The sequence below is a fragment of the Mastigoproctus giganteus genome, chromosome 12, assembly GCF_048544385.1.
Source record: "Mastigoproctus giganteus isolate SK-2022 chromosome 12, ASM4854438v1, whole genome shotgun sequence".
In the NCBI taxonomy this organism is placed as follows: Eukaryota; Metazoa; Arthropoda; class Arachnida; order Uropygi; family Thelyphonidae; genus Mastigoproctus; species Mastigoproctus giganteus.
In genome coordinates, this window is record NC_143586.1 from 103,450,893 (window position 1) to 103,477,259 (window position 26,367).

The window sequence follows — 26,367 nt, forward strand, 5'->3', positions numbered from 1 at the left end:
AATCACTGTGCTGGCTGAAGCCAATATGACAGGAAGTGAAAAAAAATTAAGACTTTTAGTCATCGGAAAATCAAAAAACCCAAGATGTTTTAGGGGCACAAAATCATTGGACGGTGACTACACCATTAATAAAAAAGCATGGATGATAAGTGATATTTTCGAAGAATGGATATTAAAACTAGACAAGCGTATAACAAAAGAAAAAAAAATCGTGCTGATAACTATCCGGCACATCCTGCCAAACTTAAAAGCATAAGGTTGTTGTTTTTACCACCAAACGTAATGTCAAAACTCCAGCCAAAGGACCAAGGCATTATTAAAAATTTGAAATTTCATTATTGAAAGAGAATATTAATGAAGACTGTCAATGCATTACAAGAAAATAGAAACTTGGAAGTTACAATTAACCTTAGAGATTGCATCTCTGAACTGGCAAAAGTTTGGACAAAAGATATCAGTGAATACACTATTCAAATTTGTTTTTCTAAAGCGGGATTTGTATTGAATACAGAAGTTGAACGACAATCAGACGAACAAGATAAACTGCCGCTTTCACAATTGAAAAACTTTTGGACATTATTAGAATCGTCGGGAAACATCAAAAATCATATAACACTAGATGGTTATGATTATGTAGACCAAGATCTGGCTACAACAAAACATCGAAATGAAGATGAAATACTGCTGACCATGATCACGAAAAAATTAACGATGACACTGAAGAAGCATCAGAACAACCTACAGAAAAGCCAACTCACTAAGAAAGATTCACACTTTTAAAATGGTTCATCTGGGTCTACAGTTTTGTGAAAATGTTCCTGATAATGTTTTTAATGCACTGAATAAATGTGAGGTTTTCTTTGAGAATTAGGCATTTTTTAATTGTACTGTACAAATTAAAATTACTGATTTTTTTAAATTTGTAATACTTACCAGTGAAAATTGTGTAAACGTAATTTAAATAAGTATATTTTTGAAATAAAATACATTAAAAATAAATTTAGATTAATTTTCATTTTCTAATTAGATAACAATTTCAAATAAAAAAGATATTCTCTGTATAATGAAATTTCTCTATAATGAATTTTCTCGCTGGATTTATTGAATTCGTTATAGGGAAGTTTGACTGTGTATTGGTATTAATTTATGTCTTTTAAACTCTAATAATGTGCCTTTAATTCAGGGTTAGGATTTATACTTGGCATATAAGTTGACCTTAAAATTTTAGATTTTTTTCCCACTTCAAAGGTTGGCATATACAATAATGGTCTTTCAATAATTATGAAAAGAAGGAACACTTTCTTGACCACACTCTATGTTTTTGTACCTAACAGAACTTAAAATTTTACCTTTACCAAGTTTTGTATTTCTCATGACACATAACATCATAGCTGCCACCTTTTGACTTTCAAAAAGCTGAAGGTCAGACATTCATAAGGAGGAAAACAGGATATTTCTTGGCCAAAACATGCAAAAAAAGTTTAATTGCAAAAAAAAAAAAAAAAGGGGGGGTGAGGGAAAACAGGAGATGTTTCAGAAAAAAGCAAGAGGTTTTTGTAAAGTACACACTGCACTAGAAATTAAATTCCACTACAACATACAAATTTTATATGAAAACATACATACAGGATAAAATATGCTTTCAAATATTAGCTTGCCTTGGATTTTTCTGTCCATGGATTTCTCTCTGGATATTCTATAAGACAAACCAATTTTGATTGCTTCAAGAAAGATACTGTTGCAGACTACCTTTTTCAGAAACACTGAGTCAAAGTTTAGCCGTGCTGTCTAGACCTGGCTGTCAGGAGCATTTCCAAAGCTTCACCAGAAAGAGATCTTAACTCAGTTTTTCTTTTTTTAACCTGGATGAATATTCTCCCACGCTCTGTAGTGTTATGAAAAATTGTTAAAATGCCAAGCATGACTTGACTTGGAATAATCTGTTATATTTCAAGCTTCCTTGTGCACTTGTCAGTTCCCCAACCAAGAACCAATACATATCAATTCTTACTTCTTTCATAACAGCATCTGGTAGGTTCTCACACTAAAAGTAACAGAACTAATAATGAAAAGCTTTTGTGGCTTCATCTATTTCTTTATCTTTAGTAACATCAAAACGTACTGGAAACTTACTCACAAAAAATTTCAAATTTGAAAATGATGCACTGCCAGCTGATGAAATTTGCACTACCTCGGCATTTATAAGAACATAATTTTTCAATGAGAACTTGTGCACGACGTAGTCACATGCAGCCATAAAATACTTCCTCAATAAGCAAAAGAATAGAATCATTCCCTCTTGTTTTAGACTCTCTACAACCTTGGCAATTACGTAAAAACATCTTTATGATTTAATCAGCTATGGAAATCAAAAAAATAATGGAAACCAAAATGGAACTGAAAGATTGAAAAACTGTTCGTAAAATAAATTGGCACATAACGTTCTTCAATGTATCTAGGAGTAATGACATCAATACATGGATTTGATGGTGCATTTGGACTGAAGAACCATGGGCAGGTTTTCAAACATTGACAAAACATTTAAAATAAACATGCAAATTGCCTTATTCAAGCCAAAAGAGAGAAACAAGAACAGACTTTCTGTGCAAGCGAGGATAACATGTCAAGAATTATAAGCTTGCTTGGTCTACATAGGATTGCTTTCACTGTACTCTCCAGATAAGCCTGTGACACTTCTTATATGGCTTTCTAAAGGATAATATTTGCAGAAAAAACCATACACACAGTTAAGGACTGAAGCAAAATGTTTTAACATCTGTAAACAGCATTAATAAAATAACACTGGCTACATTAATGTAACCTTTCAAAGAACATTTTTAATGCCAATTGTGCATACATTGAAAATGTTTTAATATGATTTCTATTCTCTCAGTACTGCTGAGTTCAGGGATAACAAACACTATAGGCATGTTAGTAACGGTATATATTTTTGCATATTTCTTAGGAACATGGTGATCTTCAAGTGATAACTACGAAGCTTGGACTCATGCTCACTTTAGAGATCAGCATCATTATTCATAAATCAACCAAAATTATTAATATTGTTTGAAATCAAATAGCATCACCAAAAGAGGGAAATCGGATATTAATCGGATGTTTATGTCAAACAGTGATAATGTTTTGAGTCTAAGTGGGCAGTCAAGTGGTATGTGGAGTACAGCAGAGATTCACCTCTTTCAGGGATGCTATTCAATTTAAAATAATATTAAAGTGGACATAAATCTGAGCTTTGTAGCTGTCCCTGGAGAAAACAAAGTGTACTCAAGGCAGAAAAATGGAATAAACAGAGAATGGAATGTATACTATTATCAAATTATTTCAATGCTTGTACTAAAATATAACTGTGTACCTTTACTACTTTTACTGAGGTTTGCTATGTATTTCAACAAATATAACAAATTAAAACTGGGGGATCTTTTTGGAAAGACCCTGAATTTATGAAATGTGTAGTCCATGATTAACTTCAGGTTTAGATGGCTCAAGATATGCTCAAAAAAATTCTTCACTCCTGTTTTTCAACATTTACATGATTGTCTTTTGTTCAAGGCAATCTTCATTTGGATAAATTTAGCCTTATTTAGAAAATGTTTCCAATCAGTTGTTAGAGGGGATAACTCCAATTTATATTGTTATGTGGAAAAATCCATTTCAGTTCATATTGTTTTAGTTAACATGTTCATTATGTTCATTTTCATGAATGCATCAGCTAAAGCAAGGATACCCCATATTATGTTTTGCTTCATATGGAGCAAAACATAAATCATAATATGAAGCAAAACATATATAAATATATATTTATTGATGCTGATGATTTAATCAAAATTTCTGACAATCAAAAATTAACAAGGCAACAATTAATGCTGCAATAATAATCACTTCATATAAGTATAAATACTACATAACTATTTAAGGTCTAAATATTAATAAATCCAAAAACCAGTTTGACACTTAAAACTTTACCTAAAATCAGGTATACCACTTGGTGTGCTAATGCCTGCTCCTGCAATAACAACAATATTTTTGGTGCTTTCTCTTTGTATATACGCTGCAGCATCAAGTGGCTTGATTTCCCTGTCTTGAGTTGTTGAAAATTCTCTCACCTGCCTACAACTGAAATTTTTATTTTACCAAAGAATTTTTAAAAAATATATATTAAAAAGTATAAACTTTGTTTAAATTATATAAAGAACTTATACATACTAATAAAAATTTAGTAATTTAATTAACTCTTGATTTTTTAAGAAGTCCTTATGTGCTGTAATGTAATAACTAGATCGTATGTATAGCTTAGCTTAATTTTCAGCACTCACCTCATAGTAATCCGCTTAGCTGGTGGAGAGTTTTACCACATACACAGTGGTTATAGGATTCTAATAACTTACAGGGATTATGGATTTAAAACTAAGTTATGGGCTATAAAAAAACCCCCACTATTGCTAACTGAAGATGAAGAATCTCGAAAGTCGCTCGTGCGCGACTATTAGCTTCTATTTTTTCTTCATTTAATTTTATTTTATTTAATTTAATTAGGCAACCATAGAAAGGAAGGTGCACTTTCCTTTCTTAAAATTTTTTTTTTATAGCCCATAACTTAGTTTTAAACCCATAATCCCTGTAAGTTATTAGAATCCTATAACCACTATGTATGTGGTAAAACTCTACACCAGCTAAGCGGATTACTATGAGGTGAGTGCTCAAAATTAAGCTAAGCTATACATACAATCTAATTTAATTAAATAAATTTTCTGTTTATATTTTTGGACAGCCACATGAAATCAGTGAATACTACTGCCATATTTTGTGGTATCAAGTGGATTCAAACATGCAATGAGAACAACTTTATCCTTGTATTCTGACTATTTGACTATCGAATTAGCAACACATACACTGTTTTTGGTTATCCAAAAGCTGTTAATCACTGTAAATATTCATAAACAAATATTAATTACATTATGACTTTATCACAAGGGGCATTTGCTTAGAGTGTAAAGCACACAGGCATTGCAAGCACAGAAGTACCTCAGGTATTACTGTTTGCAATAAGAAACCATGTGATATTCTGTGAGTGCCGAAACTTAATCATACACACACCAAAATGAATCTTCATTGGCAATGCTACCACTTTTTTTCTTTTACTAAAATTTTTTCACATTTAAAAAAAAAATATATCATTTTCATGAACATTTTGGGCAAGGAGAAATCAGGAAACCAAAACATTTGAAAACTTTATTAATCAATTTATATTATATTGCAAAAATTTAACAAGACATATGAACTCTGTGCTCAAAAACACAGGACAGTACTTATCAAATGCCATTCATCTAGCCAATGGTATATAAGGGGAGTTGAGATGAAACAAATGATTCAACTGCTTTAAAACTTTGGATCATCAGTCTTTCTTACTTACTCACCTACTTTATTTGTTTTAAATATTTTTTCTGTCTATTCCAGCTAAGTAAGACTGGAAAAACCAGGCATGTAACAGCCAGTGAGACCATACATACCATCTTCTTTTGTTAATCTAATAGATTAACAGTAGCCACTGGCAGAGGTGAAAGTGATTCTTGCACTGCTTCTATTGGAATAAGCAGCAGCCTGGAAAATAAGATACAGGATATTTCAGAGACTGCTGGGAATCACTGGCGTACAAGTAAACACATGGGTTGTGTTAGGGTAGCTAAGAAAAAGAACAGGTGCATGTATACTTGCGTGTACACCAATGCTAGGAGTTTAGTAAATAAATTTGATGAATTTGAGGTACTGCTCAAAACATCAAAGGCAGATATTGTTGAGATTTCAGAGACGTGGTGTCACACAGATATAAGGAATGCAGAACTGGAATTTGGGGAGTACAATGTCTACAGAAAGGATAGACAGGATAGGCAGGGAGGAGGGATTATGCTATTAGTTAAGAAATAGATAAAATCCAAGGAAGTGAAGCCAGTCGACATCGCTGGACAGTGCAGTGTCGAGTCAGTTTGGTGTGACATAAGCATTGGGAGATCAAAATTGAGAGTAGGAGTGTGCTATAGGCCTAATGACTCTGATGAGTATAATAAGAAACTGTACAGGGAAATAGTGGGCCAGTAAATCAGAGAGTCTTATAATGGGGGATTTTAATTTCCCAGATATTGACTGGAATTTGGGGGCTGGTCACTCACACACTAGCAAGACTTTTGTGGATTTATTGGATGACTGTTTTCTACATCAGAATGTTCGGGAAGCAGCAAGAGGGAGTAATACTCTTGATTTGATTATCAGTAGTGATTCTTCATGCATTAAGAATCTGCAGATAAATGAACCACTAGATGGCAGTGATCACAGTGTGCTGAAGTGGGATTTACTCAAAGAGGTAACTACCATTAGGGGTAAAGGGAAGGGTTATTGCTTTCGTAAAGGTGACTATGATGGCCTGAGACAGTATTTAAATTCTATACAGTGGGACCAACTGATGATGTTACCAACTGATGATGTCAGCAAATTCAAAATGGGAAGCATTCAAAGAACTTATCTTGGAAGCTACTAGGCTCTACATACCAACTAAGAAATATTGTTCAAGGTTTAGGCCTAAATGGATGTCAGATGAACTAATGAGACATATGGCAGAGAAGAAAAATGCATGGGATACATACAAATTAACACGTGACACAGAAGCCTATGATAGATACAAGTTGATCTGTAACCAAGTTACAAAGGAGGTTAGGCAGTCGAAGGCAGATTACGAGATATCTTTGGCAAGGGATGCAAAGAAAAACAGCAAGGAGTTCTTTACTTATGTAACCTCTAGAAGGAAGGGGATGAATCAGATTGGTCCACTGGATATCGATGGGTCAACTGTTGATGATCCTGCTCAGGTAGCTAACAAACTAAATGAATATTTTGCATCGACATTCACACATGAGGAGTTATTCAGCGAGGGGAATGCCAGAGGTGTATTCAACTCTGGCAGTAAGCTAGAGAATCTTGTAATCTCTGAGAGTAAAGTGGAGGAGAAATTGTTGAAGATAAACACAAGAAAGGCACCTGGGGTGGATGGGATCTATCCAGTTATATTAAAGGAGGCAGCAAAGGAAGTAAGCAAACCCTTAGCCATAATTATGAGAGCTTCCTTGGACTCAGGGGAGGTACCCATGGACTGGAAATGTGCAAATGTGACCCCAATTCACAAAGGAGGATCAAAGGCTGACACAAGTAATTATAGAACTGTGAGTTTAACTTCTGTTCCCGGAAAATTAATGGAGGCACTGGTAAAGAAGCACTGCAGGGTCATCTAGACAAGACTTCATTTGTAGCTCGGACACAGCATGGTTTTGTTAAGGGGAAGTCTTGGCTGACCAATTTGATTGGATACTGCATCTATGGATAAAGGGGGTGGTTGAGGGGGAGAAGACAGCGAGTGGTAATCAATGGACACTGCTCATCGTGGACTAATGTTATTAGTGGAGTCCCTCGGGGTTCAGTGTTGGGTCCATTATTGTTTTCTTTATTTATAAATGATATTAATGATGGTATATCAAGCTTAATGTCCAAGTTTACAGACGATACGAAGGTTGGCAGAGTTGTCAAGGACACTACTGACACTATGCTGCTGAAACAGGATCTGGAAAGGTTGAGCAGGTGGGCTGAGAGGTGGCAAATGAAGTTTAACATTGACAAATTTAAAGTACTACATATGGGAAACAGCAACCCCACAGCAACGTATCAACTCTGTGGTACTACACTGACAGTGGTAGAGAATGAAAAGGATCTAGGTGTGGTTGTGCAGGCAGGTATGAAGTTCTCTGAGCAGTGCAGACGGGCTGCAAGAGTAGCTCATGGTGTATTGTCAATGATATATAGGAATTTTTCTAGCAAGGATAAGGAGGTGATCATTCCCTTGTATAAGGCAATGGTCAGACCACACCTAGAGTACTGTATACAGGCCTGGAGGCCTCATTTCAAGAAGGATGCAGAGCTGCTGGAACGAGTACAGAGAAGGGCAACAAGAGTAGTGAATGGAACAAAGGGGTGCTCTTACGAAGAAAGGCTTAAGTTTTGCAAATTACAGTGTCTGGAGACTAGGCACCAGCGAGGTGAATTGAATGGTTTGAGCATGCTCAATGCTGATGGGATTCTCCCTCTTGCTCAGAATAATCACCTGAAAGGGCATAAATTCAAATTGAGGAAAGACAGATGTAGGATAGATGTGCGGAAATTTGACTTTAGCCAGCGAGTAGTTGGTTGGTGGAACAGACTTCCATTCCCTTGTCGTGGAAGTTGATAGCCTAAATAAGTTTAAGGCTCAGCTGGACAGGTATTTCGAACGAACAGAGGGGTGAAGTGGAAGTGGTTATTTTATTTATTTATTTTTATTTTTTTTTATTTTTTTTTTTTGGCTGATGCTGCGTAAGCTTGCTTCCTTGCATCAAATGGCTCTACTAATGCTAATGATAACACAGCAGCAGCAGCATTCAACACAGGGAAAACTAAATGTCTGCTGTAGCTTTTCAAGAGTTACTATGGGATTCATGGAATGTTCTATTTAATTTCCTTGAAAACTTCTATCTTGTACTTCATAGCAACCAGTGAGACCTGTCCTTGTTTTGGTTCATATTCAACAGCAACAGGTCGGTCGGTCGGTCGGTCAGTCAGTCAGTCATAAAATTCCTGCTCTAAACCCCAATATTGATTCTCCTCAAATCATCTCATCACCTTCTATTTTATTTCCAGTTGTTATTCATGATGCCAAGCTAAGTTTTCAGGGAACAATTCTATTCAGAAATCACTCAATTTCAGAATCTCAAAATGGGACCTATATAGTTTGATTGAAGACCAAATAGTCATCTGGTCTGCACTCAAATGACAGCGGCATATGTTTTCCAAGAAAACTCAAAATACAGTAGGCCCTCATTATAACACAGTTCACTTTACACTGCTTTCCTATTACACCATTAACATTAGTAGAGGCATACAATGCAAGAAAGCAAGCTTATACAGCATCAGCCAAAAAAAAAAACCCTTCCCATTTCACTGATCCACTTGTTCCAAATGTTTGTTTAGTTCTGTCTTGAATTTATTTAAGCTATCAACCCACAACAAAAGATGGAAGTTTGTTCCAGCAATCAACTACATGCTGACTAAATGAAAATTTCCAAACATCTATTCTACAACTGTCTTTCCTCGGTTTGAATCTATTCCCCCTCAGGTTTGTAATCTGAGCAAGAGGAAGAATCCAATCAGCACTGAGCCTGCCCAATCTATTCAAGGCCTTATACACCTCAATCAGATCGCATCGCAGGTGTCTAGTCTCCATACACCGCAATTTACAGAACTTAAGCCTTTCTTTGTAGCAGCACCCCTTTATTCCCCTCACCAGTCTTGTTGCCTTTCTCTGTACTCGTTATAGCAACTATACATCCTTTAGCATTAGCATTAGTAGGGGCATATGATGCAAGAAAGCAAGCTTATGCAGCTTCAGCCAAAAAAAACACCACTTTCATTTCACCACTCCGTTCGTTCAAAATACCTGTCCAGCTGAGCCTTAAATTTATTTAGGTTATCAACTTCCACAACAAGGGATGGAAGTCTGTTCCACCAACCAACTACACGCTGGCTAAAGGCAAATTTCCGCACATCTATCCTACATCTGTCTTTCCTCAATCTGAATTTATGCCCTGAGAGGGCATAAATTCAGACTGAGATTCTTGCTCAGATTATTCTGAGCAAGAAGAAGGATCCCATCGGCATTGAGCATGCTCAAACCATTCAAGGCTTTACACACCTCTATCAGATCACTCTCGCCGGTGCCTAGTCTCCAGACACTGTAATTTGCAAAACTTAAGCCTTTCTTCGTAAGAGCAATCCTTTGTTCCATTCACTAATCTTGTTGCCCTGCTCTGTACTCGTTCCAGCAGCTCTACATCCTTCTTGAAATGAGGCCTCCAAACCTGTATACAGTACTCGAGGTGTGGCCTGACCATTGCCTTATACAAGGGAATAATCACCTCCTTATCCCTGCTAGAAAAATTCCTGTATATCATTGATAAGACACCATGAGCTACTCTTGTAGCCAGTCTGCACTGCTCAGAGAACTTCGTATCTGCCTGCACAATTATTCCCAGGTCCTTTTCATTCTCTACCATTGTCAGTGTAGTAGCACACAGTTGATACATTGCTCGGGGTTGCTGTTTCCCATATGCAGTACTTTACATTTGTCAATGTTAAACTTCATTTGCCACCTCTCAGCCCATCCGTTCCAGATCCTGTTGCTGCAGCATAGCGTCAGCAGTGTTCTTAACAACCCAGCCAACCTCTGTATCATCTGCAAACTTGGACATTAAGCTTGATATACCATCATCAATATCATTTATAAATACAGAAAACAATAATGGACCCAACACTGAACCCTGAGAGACTCCACTAATAACATTAGTCCATGATGAGCAGTGTCCATTGATTACCACTCACTGTCTTCTCCCCCTCAACCATCCCTTTATCCATAGCAGCAATTTACTTCCAATGCCACACTACTCCAATTTGTGGAGCAGTCTTCCATGTGCAACAGTATCAAAAGCCTTTCTAATATCCAAATATATAATATCAAAGTGATTCCCTGCATCCAGTTCTTTTGTGACTGCATCATAGTATCCAATAAAATTGGTCAGGCAAGACTTTCCCCTGAAAAAACCATGCTGTGTCCAAGCTATAACTGAAGTCTTGCCTAGATGATCCCACAGTGCTTCTTTAACCAGTGCCTCCATTAATTTTCCTGGAACAGAAGTTAAACTCACAGGTCTATAATTACTTGTGTCAGCCTTTGATCTTCCTTTGTGAATTGAGGTCACATTTGCACTTCTCCAATCTATGGGTACCTCCCCTGAGTCCAAAGAAGCTCTCATAATTATGGCTAAGGGTTTGCTTACTTCCTTTGCTGCTTCCTTTAATATAACTGGATAGATCCCATCTAACCCAGGTGACTTTTTTATGTTTATCCTCAACAATTTCTCCTCCACTTTCCTCTCAGTTATTACAAAATAATCTAGCTCACTGCCAGAGTTTACTTCACCTCTGGCATTCCCCTTCCTGAATAACTCCTCATGTGTGAATGTAAATGCAAAATACTCGTTTAGTTTGTTAACCACCTGCTCAGGTGATAACAAACAACACAGCGGAGTTGACGCTGTGTTGTGTGATGACCAATCCTCAACTATTGAACCATCAATATCCAATGGACCAATCTGATTCATCCCTTTCCTTCTAGAGTTTACATATGTAAAGAACTCTTTTCTGTTTTTCTTTGCATCCTTTGTCAAAGATTTCTCATAATCTGCCTTTGCCTGCCTAATCTCCTTTGTGACTTGGTTACAGACCAGCTTATATCTATCATAGGCTTCCATGTCACCCATTAATTTTATATGTATCCCATGCATTTTTCTTCTCTGCCATATGTCTCATTAGTTCATCTGACATCCATTTAGGTTAAACCTTGAACAATATTTCTTAGTTGGTATGTAAAGCCTAGTAGCTTCCAAGATAAGTTCTTTGAATGCTTCCCATTTTGAATTTGCTGTTGGTACCATCATCAGTTGGTCCCACTGTATAGAACTTAAATACTGTCTCAGACTATCGTAGTCGCCTTTACAAAAGCAATAACCCTTCCCTTTACCCCAGATGGTAGTTGCCTCTTTGAGCTAATTCCACTTCAGCATACTGTGATCACTTTATCTGCAGATTCTTAATGCATGAAGAATCACTACTGATAATCAGATCAAGAGTATTCTCCCTCTAGTTGCCTCCCAAACATGCTGATGTAGAAAACAATCATCCAATAAATCCACAAAAGCCTTGCTAGTGTGTGAGTTACCAACCCACAAATTCCAGTTAATATCTGGGAAATTAAAATCCACCATTATAAGACTCTCTGATTTACTGGCCCACTCCATTTCCCTGTACAGTTTCTTATTACACTCATCAGAGTCATTAGGCCTATAACACACTAGTACTCTCAATTTTGATCTCTCAATGCTTATGTCACACCAAACTGACTCGACACTGCACTCCAGCGATGTTGACTGGCTTCACTTCTTTGGATTTTATGTTTCTTAACTAATAGTATAACCCCTCCTCCCTTCCTATCCTGTCTATCCTTTCTGTACACATTGTACTCCCCAAATTCCAGTTCTGCATTCCTTATATCTGTGTGATACCACGTCTCTGATATCCCAACAATATCTGCCTTTGATGTTTTGAGCAATACCTCAAATTTATCAAATTTATTTACCAAACTCCTAGCATTGGTGTACACGCAAGTATACATGCACCTGTTCCTATTCTTAGCTACCCTAACACAACCCATGTGTTTACTTGTACCGCAATGACTCCCAGAAGTCTCTGAAATATCCTGCATCTTGTTTTCCAGGCTGCTGCTCATTCCAATAGAAGCAGTGCAAGAATCACTTTCACCTCTGCCAGCGGCTACTATTAATCTATTAGTCCTTGTATCCCCCCAAGCTAGCAGTTTTCCGACCCACCTAACACTGCTTCGATAGCATCAACAAATATTCTTGTACCCTTTCTATTTAAGTGTATCCCATCCCTGTAGAAGTAGTCTCTCGTGTTATCAAGTACAGACCAGGCTGAAAAAAATTCTACCCCTTGAGCCTTGCACAATCTTTCCGGGGCTGAATTGATCGATCATCATATACTCCCTCTTATCGTGTCTGGGCAGAATTGCAGACACTTTCAAATTCAACCCTAATTCACAGCTTTTTTTCAATGGTGACCTGTACTTATTAAGTAATTCTGTCGGTCTCCTACTCTTCATATCATCAGTGCCAACATGTGCAACTATATCACCTTTTGTGCCCTTAAAAGATGATATCCGCTCTACGTTATCAAACTTTGCCCCTGGCAGACATACCCTGGTCCTGTTCCACCTATCCTTTTTACAAAGCATGTTCCCCGTTTCCCTGACAATAGAGTCACCAACAACTACTAGTTCCTGTGGGACCAGCGCATTCTGCCTTGGGGGTTGCCGCTGTGTTGTGTGATGACCAAGTGCAAGCTCTGGCGATGATGTGGGCAGCTGAGAGCTTGATGGGCCCTCAATTTAGATCCTTCAAGGGCATCGACCTGTCCTTCAAGCTCTCATATAGGCCCATAACAATGCTGAGTTGTCACCTGATTTCTTTACACTCCTTACATCGCGCACACACAAAGGCATCCCCATGGCAATATCATGTGCCGTACCCGATTGCTCCACAAACATCATGCAAGCTGTGCTTTTTAAAAGGCTGTGATTCAGAGGGCAACTGCTCCCCCTGAGTTCTCCCCTGAGCCACAGCACTCCCATTAGCTTGAGCCTTTTGCTTTGCTGCTCTGGTCTGAGTCATGATTTCGATTTAATTTCAATAAAATTTCAATTTCAGTACAAAATTATAACCCTAAACTTGTATCCCAACACAGTTATAAAGCTATATATATATTTTTCAGTATCGAGTATTATGTACAAGTTCCATTTATATAACTTCCGTATCAAGTTATGTATTAATTAATTATGTTACGTTTGTAATCTAAGTCGTTATATGTATTTAGTTAAAAAGTACAATTTAATTGACAATGAAGTTTAAAAAGATTAATAGATTTTACTGATTGATTGACAATATTATATTATATTATACACTATACTACACTAAGCTTACAGCTATCTAGTTCAGGATATAATGTTGTATCGTATAACAATCACGGCAAGTTACGAACGGTAAATCTATGGACACATAAGTATTAATTAACTTCCAAATCTCACTGTCTCAATTTAGAATAAAGTAAGGATCCTAACTAGGTCTATAAGCTACTTATAGAAAATAATTTGATATAACAATTGGTCAATAAGCAGCTAAATATGGCTAAAAACTTCTCGTTCAGCGAAGCTGCAACTTGTAACACGTGGATTTGATACTCTTACCGATACTAAGTAATACCTACAAAATCTCTATCTAAGTTAAACTTTAAACTAAGTATCATAACTAGGAATATAAAGCTTCTTCTTCTTCAAGAGGAGTGTTTCCATTTACAATGGGTTTCCTCAGACTACAAGTTATTTCTTGTTAGGAATTTTTTTCCGCCATAAAGTGCGGTTCAAGGTGTCTTGGTCAGTTAAGCCTCTGGCTGTCATGCACTCCCGTACTCCATCCATCCATGTCCTCCTAGGTCTTCCTCTTCTCCTTCTTCCAGGAGGTATCCATTCCAGGATAGCCTTTGGATATCTGTTTTCTTGCATCCATTTTACATGTCCATACCATGTTAGACGCTTTTCTTTGATGGTGTCAATAATAGTCTTTCTCACTTCCATTTTTTCCCTTATGTCTTCATTCCGTTTTCTGTCTCTTCTAGAAGTTCCTGCTGAGCGTCTCCAAAAATCCATTTCTGTGGAGAGCAATTTGTTTTCCACTCGCCTATTCAATGTCCAGGTTTCCACTCCATACAATTGAAGACTTTGTACAATCGTCTGAAATATAAGTTTCTTTGTTTTATTTAGGATATTTTTGCTCCATAGAACAGAGTTTACCATACCGATAGCCTTTCTGCCGTCTGTAATTCTCTTATTGATCTCTGCTTGGGATGATCCATCACTTTGTAAGATTGATCCCAGATATTTGAATTTATCGACTTGTTTGATTTTAAAACCTGCAATATTTAGAATGTGTCCTGGCCCTGAAGACAACATTTCAGTCTTGGTAAAATTGATTTTTAGATCCCCATTGTTTATATTCCTCAAACAATTGACGACATGCATACTTTGCATTTTCTAAGTCTTGTGCTATCACAACCTGATCATCTGCAAAAAGTAAATTGTGAATATAGGTGTTCTTATTAAATCGGCAATCCCATTTTATTACATTTTTTTGACCAGGATCTTAGGCAGATGTCAATATAAATTTTGAAAAGTGTTGGCGACATGCAACAATCTTGTAATAAGTCTTTTGAAGTGTGGAATTCAGGTGACAAAGCTGATCCCACTTTAATTCTGCATCTATTATTCCTGTAAATTGCCTTAATAATGTTAATCAGTTGTCTATCAATATTTGCCTCTTTCAGTGCTTCCCATAAGAGTTTTCTTGGAACACTGTCATATGCCTTTTCAAGGTCAATGAAAATCATAGATTTTTTTCCCTTTTGATTGGCATTTTTCAAGGATCTGTCGTACTGTTGAGATATGATCTATACATGACCTCCCAGCTGAAAAACCACTTTGTTCTTCTGATACCTCGATTCGGGCTTCTAAATGGTTCCTGATCCATTTTCCAAGGATCTTTAACAGCGGGTTCAGGACGCATATTCCTCTGTAATTTGAACAGCTTTTCCAATCACCCTTCTTATAAATTGATGTAATATATCCTGATATCATTTCTTTTGGTATTTCTTCTCCTCTCAGTATACTATTTAACTTTTTGTATCAGAACAGCCACTCCTCTTTCCCAATATTTCAGAAGTTCCATGTAAACTCCTCCAGGTCCAGGTGATTTGCCATTCCTTCCTTCCTTTAGCAGGAGTTCCACTTCCCTAACAGAAACTTTTAAGCCCGAGTCTTCTACACCAAAATCCTCCATCATCTTGAACTCTTCCCGAAGAATATAAAGCTACTCTAGAAAATAAGTTAATATGCCAATTTAAGCTAATAAAACAGGAAAAACTTCTCTATTCCAGGAGCTTCGCCTGCACAAGGCTACTCTCGTATGCACTTCCTTCCTAAAATGAAGCTTCCAGACCTGTACACCGTATACTCAAGGTGTAGCCTAACCATTTCCTTATACAAGGAAATAATCATCTCCTTATCCCTGCTTGCAAAATACTTCTATATCGTTGACAAAACCCCATGACTTACTCTGGCAGCCTGTTTCCACCGCTCAGAAAACTTCATATCTGACTGCACAATTTCTCCCAGGTCTCTTTCATTCTCCACGACCCTGAGTGTAACATCACCCAGTTGGTATGTTACTCTGGGGTTACTGCTACTCATATGCAGTACTTTGCATTTGTCAATGTTAAACTTCAGTTGCCACTTCTCAGCCCATTTGCCCAACTTTTCCAGATCCTGTTGCAACAGCATACTGTCGTTACTGTTATTAACAACCCTGCCAACTTTGACATTAAGCTTGATATATCTTCATCAATATCAGTGATAAATATACAAAACAACAATGAGCCCAACACTGAATCCAGGGGACACCACTAGTAACATTTATTAGTGGTGTCCATTGATTACCACTCACTGTCTTCTCCCACTCAACTATACTTTTATTCATTGCAGCAACTTGTCCTTAATGCCATACTGCTCCAATTTGCATAGTAGTCTTCCATGTGTAGATCAAAAGCTTTCCTGAAATCCAAGTATATGATATCAAAATTATTTTTTGCATCCAGTTGCTTTGTGACCACATCGTAGTATTAAATCAAATTGGTCACACAAGACCACCCGTTAACAAACCCATGCTGCATCTGAACTATTACTGCAGTCTTGTCTAGATGATCCTGCAAAGCTTCTTTAACCAGTGACTCCATTATTTTCCCTGGAATAGAAGCCAAACTAACAGATCTGTAATTACTTGTGTCACCCTTTGATCCCTCTTTGTGAACTCCAGTTCATGTGGATTTCCCCTGAATCTAAGGAAGCTCTCATAATTATGACTAAGGGTTTGCTTACTTCCCTCTCTGCCTCCTTCAATATAACTGGATAGATTCCATCCATCCCAGGTGCCTTTCTTATGTTTAACTGTTGTTGTTGTTGTTGTTATTTGGTTTTTAGGAGCATTAGCAACTAAGGTCATATTGCTCCGGGATATGCGGTGGTCATTCCTTGACCTTTCCGCATATTCCGTATTTGGTGGTGACGGGCTCGAACCCCGGTCTAATCAAGAAGTGTGTGCTACGCACTGCTGCTCCTTCCCACCTGGCTACGGAGGCACTTATGTTTAACTGCAACAATTTCTACTCCACTTTGCTCTCCGTTATTACAAAACCATTTAGCTCCCTGTCAGAGTTTAGTAAATTTCTGTCCTCCCCTTCCTTACAAAATTTCTCTTGTGTGAATGTAGTTGCAAAATACTCATTCAGTTTGTTAGCTTTCTGAGCAGGATCATCAACGTTTGAAACGTCAATATCAAGTGGACTGATCTGATCCATCCACTTCCTTCTGGCATTTACATAAGTAAAGAAGTCTGTTGTTTTTCTTTGCATCCTTTGCCAAGGATTTCTTGTAATCAGCATTTGCTTGCCTAACCTACTTTGTGACTTGATTACAGACTAGCTTATATCTTCCATAGTCTTCTGTGTCGCCAGATAATTTATATGAATTCCGTGCATTTTTCTTCTCTGCAATGAACCTCATCAGTTCATCTGATATTCATTTAGGTCTAAATCTTGAACAGTATTTCTTAGTTGGTATGAAAAGCCTTGTAGCTTCCAAGGTTAATTCCTTGAAGGCGTCCCATTTAGAATTCACTGTTTCAGCAACATCAGTTTATCCCACTGTATAGAATTTAAAAACTCTTTGAGACCACTGTAGTCACCTTTACAAAAGCAAAAACCCTTCCCTTTACTGTTCATGGTAGTTACATCAGTACACTGTGGTCACTGTCATCTAGTGGTTCCTTTATCTGCAAATTCTTAATGCATGACTGCTGATAATCATATCAAGAGTATTACTCCCTCTGGTTGCCCCTTGAACATATTGAGGTAGAAAACAATCCTCCAATAAATCCACAAAAGTCTAGCTAACATGTGAGTGACCAACCACAAGTTCCAGTCAATATCTGGAAAGTTAAAATCCCTCATTACAAAGACATTCTGATTTACTGGTCCACTTTATTTCTCTGCACAATTGTTCGTTGTACTCATCAGAGTTATTAGGCCAAAAACACACTCCTACCCTAATTTTTTCTTTCCCAGCGTTCATGTCACATGAAACTGACTCAGCATTGCACTGTCCACCAATGTCAACTGGATGCACTTCCTTAGATTTTATGTGTTTCTTAACTATCAACATAATTCCTCCTCACGCCCTATCCTGTCTCTCTTTTCTACACATTGTACTTCTCAAATTCCAATTCTGCACTGCTTATAACTGCACGACATCATGTCTCTGATATCCCAACAATAACAGCCTTTGATGTCTTGACCAGCACTTAAAATTCATCAAATTTATTCACTATACTCCTATTTGTATGTACATTGGTGTACATACAAGTATACATGAACCTGTTTTTACTTTTAGTTATCCTAACACAGTGCATTATTTACTTATTCCATGCTGACTCCCAGTTCTTGAAAACCCCAGCAACTTGCTCTCTATGCTGCTGCTCATTCCAATAGAAGCAGTGCAAGAATCACTTTTGCCTCTCCCTGTGGCCTGTTGATCTTTTAGTGTGTGAATCCCGCCCCCAAGCTAGCAATTTTCCGACCCATCTAACACTGCCTTGATAGCATCAGCAAATATTCTTGCACTCTTTCTATTTAAATGTATCCTATCCCTGTAGAAGCAGTCTCTCCTATTAGCAAGCACAAACCATGATGAAAAAAATTCTACTCCACGAGCCTTGCACAATCTCTTTAGGGCCAAATTGACTGGCAAGGCTCTCATCATATACTGCCTCATATCATGCCTGGACAGAATTGCAGACACTTTCAAATTTAACCATTACACTTAAATGGAAAACCACTGTTTCAATTTGATCCGGATTTTTACGTCAAATCTTTCCTCCGTAATCAACAATTAGCTATTGAACAAAGCAGAAGATCGAAAATAAATATTAATAAAGAAGTAAATTCTATATGGCAGTTTTTAGAATAAATTTTTCTTGAATACTTGTACAATAATTTTTTTCATCTAATCTATGATTTTTGTGTACCTTTTCTCAACTAGCTTGTTTTTTTATGTAATATTTGTTTTATATTCTAAAATGTTTTGTGATAGTTTTTTATGTTATATGGGAAATATTTCATGTTATTTTTTATTCGCAATATAAAAATTTTATCATGAAAAAAAAAATGTGTCCATTATATTTCTCTAGTTGTAAAAAAATATGGCACATGTGCCACACACACACACACACACACGTTAAATGGTTTTATGCGAAACATCCTTGCCAAAATCCAAGTTTGCAAAATCCACATCCATTTGCGATGTGCACGCACCACATGATCTTGGTATTTATTATTGATATGAAACATCAATAATAAATACAACCAAGCCAATTGATTACCCACTGATTGTAGCCTTTGAAATGGCTACAATCAAATGGTAGCATCTACAATCAAATGGCAGCTGTAGGAAGTATGACTGCAACAAAACAAATTACAATAATTTGTCTCTGGTGGAAGCTGCAGATGACGTCACTTCTGCGTCGCATTTTTCGTGACCAATCAGATTTACTCGATTGAGGTGCCTCCAAGGATGTTTCACATCAAAAAGAATAAAAGTCGGCAAAACTGCGAGCCCATTGTTAAAATATTCACAGCTCACTACTGATTAATCGCATTGTGCTCATCTCTGCATCAGCAAATTTAAAACATTACTCTATATGCCTGTGTCAATATCATTAACAAATATTGAAAACAGCAAAGGGGGGGTCCTAATTGAACCTGAGGGATTCCACTAATAACACTGGTCAAAGAATAGCAGTGGCCATTAATAACCACTGTCTGTCTCCTGCCACTCAACATCCATAGGATAAAGGGATGATTGAGTTGGAGCAGTGTGGCTTATCCCAACTTGTACAGCAATCTTTCATGTGGAACAGTTCCAAAAAACTTTAATGAAGTCTAAGTATATGATATGAAAATTATCTTTTGCATCTGGTTCCTTTCTGACAACATCATAGTAACTAATCAGATTGTTCAAGATATCCCTCTTAACAAATCCATGCTGAGATTGCCATATAACTGCATTCTTGTTAAGATGATCCTGCATTACTTCTTTAACCACTGACTCCATCATTTTTACTAAAACAAGTCAACTTATAGATCTGTATTAACTCACTTCACTTTTTGATCTCATTCTCTTTGTAAACAGAAAATACATTTGCAGATGTCCAATAGGTAGGAAGCTCATCAGAATCTAAAGCTACTCTCATAATTTTGGTAAAGGTCTGCTTATCACCCACACTACTACTTTCTATATAACTGGATGAATTTTGTCAGCCTAAAGTGTGCTATTCTTCTTTAGGCCCCTCCTTTTGGCATTTTTCTCAAGACATTTCCATTGATGCAGCCCTTCTCACATATGTTGAAAGCATCACATTGTACATGACAATACTATCCTCTTTTGATTATCTAGTTCTTCGATGCTCTGTATACTTGATTGGGGAGAAAAAAAATAAATAAATAACCTCTACTGCTTCTAAGAAAAATGTTTAACTGTTTCCTTTCATAGATTATTACATGATATATACCATTGTTTGTTTGTTATTTGGTTTTTGGGAGCATTAGCAACTAAGGCCATATTGCTCCGGAGATATGCGATGGTCATTCCTTGACCTTTCCGCATCCTCCGTATTTGGCGGTCATGGGCTCGAACCCATCTAATCAAGAAGCGTATGCTATGCACTGCTGCTCCTGCCCACCTGGCTACAGAGGTGCCGATATATGCCATCTGGTTTTATTATATTACTGATAAATTTCTTTTAACAAGAGCTAATAAGAGGAGATTGTTTTCGGATTACATTCTCTAGCAATGGAAATTTCAATCTTCATATAGGGAGGCTCAAAAATTAGCATCTAAAAGACTAGGCCTTATAAAGCATGTTTCAGGGAACCTGATGGTGAATTTGCTACTATACGATGAAATGTGATTCCATACAATGTAAATTTTATGGCAAAGTATCCAAGATATTGATTATTTCTAGTTGAATATGAGATTGTTTGGGTTCCTCATAAAACTTGATATAAACACTCAAAAAGAACTGCAAAAAACAAGTTTTATTTTGTTTCTGTGTTATAAACAGTAAACAAAATACTCCTCCAAAATATATAATAAATGATACTTGCATTTCAAGACAGTGCCCATCCAACAAAGATAGCCTTGACGTTCTGAAACTATCCTTTGGAAAAGTTAATCAATAGTGTGAGTAATTTGACTATACTTTTAGACAGGGTCGGCTTCTGCTGTCCTTCCTGAGCACTGAAAGATCAGATTTTTTAGAGCAAAAGATGCTCATACTGTTCATCTCATGTACTATTTTTTTTTTTTAATAGTACTAAAAGTTTGTTTAATATCTTTTCATTGATGAATCTGCATAAGAATGACCCAAAATTTTCTCTGGAATAAATAAATAACAAATACAAATCTGTCATTTGTTAAATCTAGTCTTTTGTAAACAAGAATTGCTATCAAGTATCAATAGCCTTCCTTTCTGTTAGCTCCTGTGAGCAAGTTAAGATTGCTTGCTTTGTATCTAATGTACATAATTGTAAATTTTGAACATAAATAATTCTTATGTAAAGTATTTTCAGTTGCCTTTTTGGAATGTAAAACTATTTACATTAAATTATTTATAGATTTTAAAAGAGGCTGGATAATTGCTATATCCATATGACTATATTCATTTTAGTTATCTTCTCTTAATGTAATAAAAATCATATCACTTCTAACTAAATTATATATTTATTAATTTGAAATTAGATTAACACTAATTAAACCACGTACGTAGTTCAATTATTGAATTGAACTATGTACAAGTTAGTGCAAAAGCATCATATTAGAACACAGCTAAACTCTAAATTAGCAAATTTTTGCAAAGGCGGCATTGTTTAAGTTATATCTCATATTGTGAATACCTTCACAATGAGTTGCCATGATATTGCACTACTTCGAATAAGTACCGTTTCACCAAAGGAGAAGACTATTGTTACTTATTCCCAGTGGATACCACCACCACCCAGACGGCACCATTTCAGGGCTATTTTGTATGTGTGGGATAATAACTCTACTATCCACTTGTCCCTATTAGACTTAGAAAAGCAAAAAAAAACAGGGCAAGTAATAGTAGGAGTGGAAGAGGAAAAGAAACAGTGTAGAAGAAAGAAAGGGACAGTAACTCCTTCAACTCACACCACTCAAAAACTCAAACTCTTTGAATAGGCAATGCTTCCCCATAGATTATTACATGATATATACCATTGTTTGTTTGTTATTTGGTTTTTGGGAGCATGGGAGCACCTATTCTTGGAAACTCCAGGCAGCATCGGGCTCCCCCTGGTGACCGTTTCAGGGCTATTTGGCCCTTCTTCGGTGGGTTGGTAGGTACCCTAATGATGTAATGATGGCAGAACAGTTATGAAGTATAACTCCACCTACCCACCCACCAAAGAAGGATCAAATAGCCCTGAAGCAGTGCTGTCTGGGTGATGGTATCCACCAAGAATAAGTAACAATAGTCTTCTCCTTTGGTGAAGTGTTACTTTTTCGTAGTGCAATATCATAGCAACCCATGAAGGTATTCACAATATGAGATATAACTTAAACGATTCCGCCTTTGCAAAAATTTGCTAATTTAGAGTTTAGCTGTGTACTAATATGATGCATTTGCACTAACTTGTACATAGTCTAATTCTCTCGCAGCCTGAGGCATAAGCCCTTAATGCATCTTACCACATGAACTGTTATCAAGTGAATTTTAGTGTGTACAAAGTATTACAAGTTCAACTCCTGCAAAACAGAACTTAATAGTTACATTAGGTTTAGTTAAATAAGTTTACTATAACTTATTTCCTTTGTATACAATAAAATTCACTTGATGATAAAAATTTGTGCGATATAATTTAACATTAAACACATTCCATTGTAAACAACCACTTCATTCTTCTCTCAACAAAAAAATTAGATATCCTCATAAAATGAAATAATAGTTCAATAATTCAGCTATATTCTATAGAAAAAAATATTTTCCATTACTACCTACTAGATTGATTCATCTCACAATAAAGAATGTTTATTGATTATATGTTAAGAATGTTTCATTTGATGCAAACTTAAAATAACATTACTTTTACTCTGCACAGTCAGGTTATAAACTATATATGTATATACACAGCCTAAAAAACTTACCAAAGTTTTCTCTCTTGTTTTTTATTTTTCTTACTTTTTACCATAACTGTTAATAACTGAAACTGCTGTATAACACCATCCACCCCTGATGAAAAAACAGGTTGTACTCGTGACATATTCATCATGTTCTTTCCTTGTTTTGCTGTTCCTTCGTTTACATTAATGCTTGGTATTACACAGGTCTTACAACTTTTTATTCCAGCTATAATAAAAATGAAACATGATTTAAAATATCCATTCATTATTCAAATATAAAGTACAATACAACATCCAAACACCATATATATTTTAGGATACTGATTTTTTTTTTATTCAAAAACAAGACAGCTTGTGTTCTGTCAAGGACACAATATCTGTTATACAAAACTAGTGTATCATCCTCAAAAAGAAAAAGACTTTGGGATTTGAGGATCAATAAAGAAATGCTGCACCAAGGCCAAATCTTATGATAATATGCCACTGTCAAAATCCAACTGCAAGATATCTTATATTCATTTCAGTTTGATACAAAAATTTGTTCGCTCAGTAGCATTGACTGTATAATGAACTGTTTCCTCCAAATACAATTATATTTAAGTTAAATTTAAATAATACTTAATAATTCCAAAAACTTAAATTTTGAGGTTTCAGAACTGGTAGCTTGCTATCTATGCATTCTATATTCAGTTGCAGCAGACTCTCCAGTGACAGATTATCTGTCATGGGTAGCACAGTGGTTACAATCAGCATCCTTCCAAACAGTGTGAAAATGGTCCAAGTTCAAACCTATCAAAAATGGAAAGAATTTTTATGCACTCTTTCATACTGTGTCCAAATTAAGTTGGTCTAGAGTGAGGGTGGTGTGATTTTTTCTCTAGATGCTCAGGTTTTTATCAGAAAAACAGACAAATTGATCAACAAATACACTATGGGAGGGAGCGTCTGCCTGTTTATTGTTTATTAATTTTTTTTATTTCCCCTATACCATAGTATTGCCATCAGTGGAAATTGATATTATATTAGTACAAAAGTTCCCCTCCAGCATTAAGGTTGACAACATGTGTACCTTAATGCTTCAGTGGTAAAATTCTCTGATATTTTAATGTAGTCAGGCTACCTGAATACATTAAAATATCAAAGAATTTCAAGGAGCTGAGGAATTTTCCCCCTATCATACATATATATTTTTTTTTTTTTTTTTTTGAGTTTGTGTACATTGTGTAATTTATATTTTGGATGAAAGGCATTTCAGGAATTAAGGTCTAACGGTGCTGCCTAGCAAACTGTCAAGGAACATGCTTTCCCTGCAAAGAATGCAGGATACAATACATTGAACAAACTAATTGCTAGGCAGCACTGCACTGTTAGGCCTTAATGCCTGAAATGCCTTCCATCCAAAATATAAATTACACAACATACACAACCACAAAAATAAATAGGATCATGCCCTAATTAAAACGATGTGCATATAAGGTTTAATTGATAACTTTTACAGTAGCATTAATGCAACATATGTACAACTACAATACAACTGAAAATTTCTTCCTTTAAAGTGCATAAAACAAATTTAGCAATTAAGTATATATATATATATATCTGTATTAAGCGAAGAATTATTTGTAAATTTTAACATAGAGATCACAGAGACCACAGTGCCGATGTTGGGCCTTTGCACGTTACTTGGGCATTTTTGACGCACAGGTCTTTCGCAGACTGCACCTAATCTCACTCAACCTGCTACCTCATTGCCAATCCGATAAAAATTTTTTACTCTACCATAATCTATCATATCTAGGAAATTTTTACTCTACCATAATCTATCATATCTAGGAAATTTTTACTCTACCATAATCTATCATATCTAGGAAATTTTTACTCTACCATAATCTATCATATCGATCATATCTAGAATATATATATATATATATACATATATATACTTAATTGCTAAATTTGTTTTATATATATATGATCACATACATATTGGATGTTAGATGAACCAATGAGACATATGGCAGAAAAGAAAAATGCATGGGATACATATAAATTAATGGGTGACATGGAAGCCTACGATAGATATAAGCTGATCTGTAACCAAGTCACAAAGGAGATTATGAGAAATCTTTGGCAAAGGATGCAAAGAAAAACAGCAAACAGTTCTTTACCTATGTAAACCCTAGAAGGAAAGGGATGAATCAGATTGGTCCACTGGATATTGATGGTTCAACTGTTGATGATCCTGCTCGGGCGGCTAACAAACTAAATGAGTATTTTGCATCTTATGAGAGCTTCTTTGGACTCAGGGGAGGTACTTACCCATGGACTGGAGATGTACAAATGTGACCCCAATTCACAAAGGAGGATCAAAGGGCAACACAAGTAATTATAGACCTGTTAGTTTAACTTCTGTTCCAGAAAAATTAATGGAGGCACTGGTTAAAGTAATACTACAGGATCATCTAGACAAGACTTCAATTATACCTCGGCGCAGCATTGATACTGTTGTGCATGGAAGACTGCTGAACAAATTGGAGCAGTGTGGCATTGGAGGCAAATTGCTGATATGGATAAAGGGATGGTTGAGTGGGAAAAGACATAGAGTGGTAATCAATGGACACTGCTCATCGTGGACTAATGTTATTAGTGGAGTCCCTCAGGGCTCAGTGTTGGGTCCATTGTTGTTTTCTGTATTTATAAATGATATTGATGATGGTATATCAAGTTTAATGTCCAAGTTTGCAGACGATACAAAGGTTGGCAGTGTCGTTAAGGACACTAATGACAGTACGCTGCTGCAACAGGATCTAGAAAAGTTGAGCAGATGGGCTGAGAGGTGGCAAATGAAGTTTAACATTGACAAATGTAAAATACTATACAGGGTGTCTCAAAAATATTGGTACAAACGTTTAGGGGAGGTAGGTAACATCTAAAGGAATGTGAATCGCATAGGAACCCATAACCGGAAACGTCACGGGAAAGTAGTAGCAGAGGCACAAGAAGCAGAAATGACACAAGACAGTAATTAGTGGCAAACATTTATTTGACATAATATTAACAATGGAGTACGAGAGGGATGCATTTCATGATGTTACAACAGATGCTCGAAGGTTTCACAATGAGACGCGATGCATGCATGACACCGACGCAGCATGGATTGGCGGACACACCTGGAGTTTCTTTGACAATAGCAGCAGCGCAGACGAGTTTCGCCATGAGATCCATTTCCGTCTCCACAGGCGATTCATAAACGATAGATTTGAGGGCCCCCAACAGAAAAAATCAAGGCT

At 36.5% G+C, this 26,367-nt stretch overlaps 1 protein-coding gene across 2 annotated transcripts in view; it reads right to left on the minus strand.

The window, feature by feature from the left end:
* LOC150077310 (NAD-dependent protein deacetylase sirtuin-3-like) overlaps positions 1-26,367 on the minus strand; it is a 193,772-nt gene that overhangs the window by 159,434 nt on the left and 7,971 nt on the right. For both annotated transcript variants that reach the window (XM_090386290.1, XM_090386289.1), the window contains exons 2-3: positions 23,102-23,303; positions 3,982-4,131 (exon numbers count right to left, since the gene is read on the minus strand). In XM_090386290.1, coding sequence (XP_090242416.1) covers positions 3,982-4,131; positions 23,102-23,303 — 352 coding nt within the window. The remainder of the gene's footprint in view (positions 1-3,981; positions 4,132-23,101; positions 23,304-26,367) is intronic.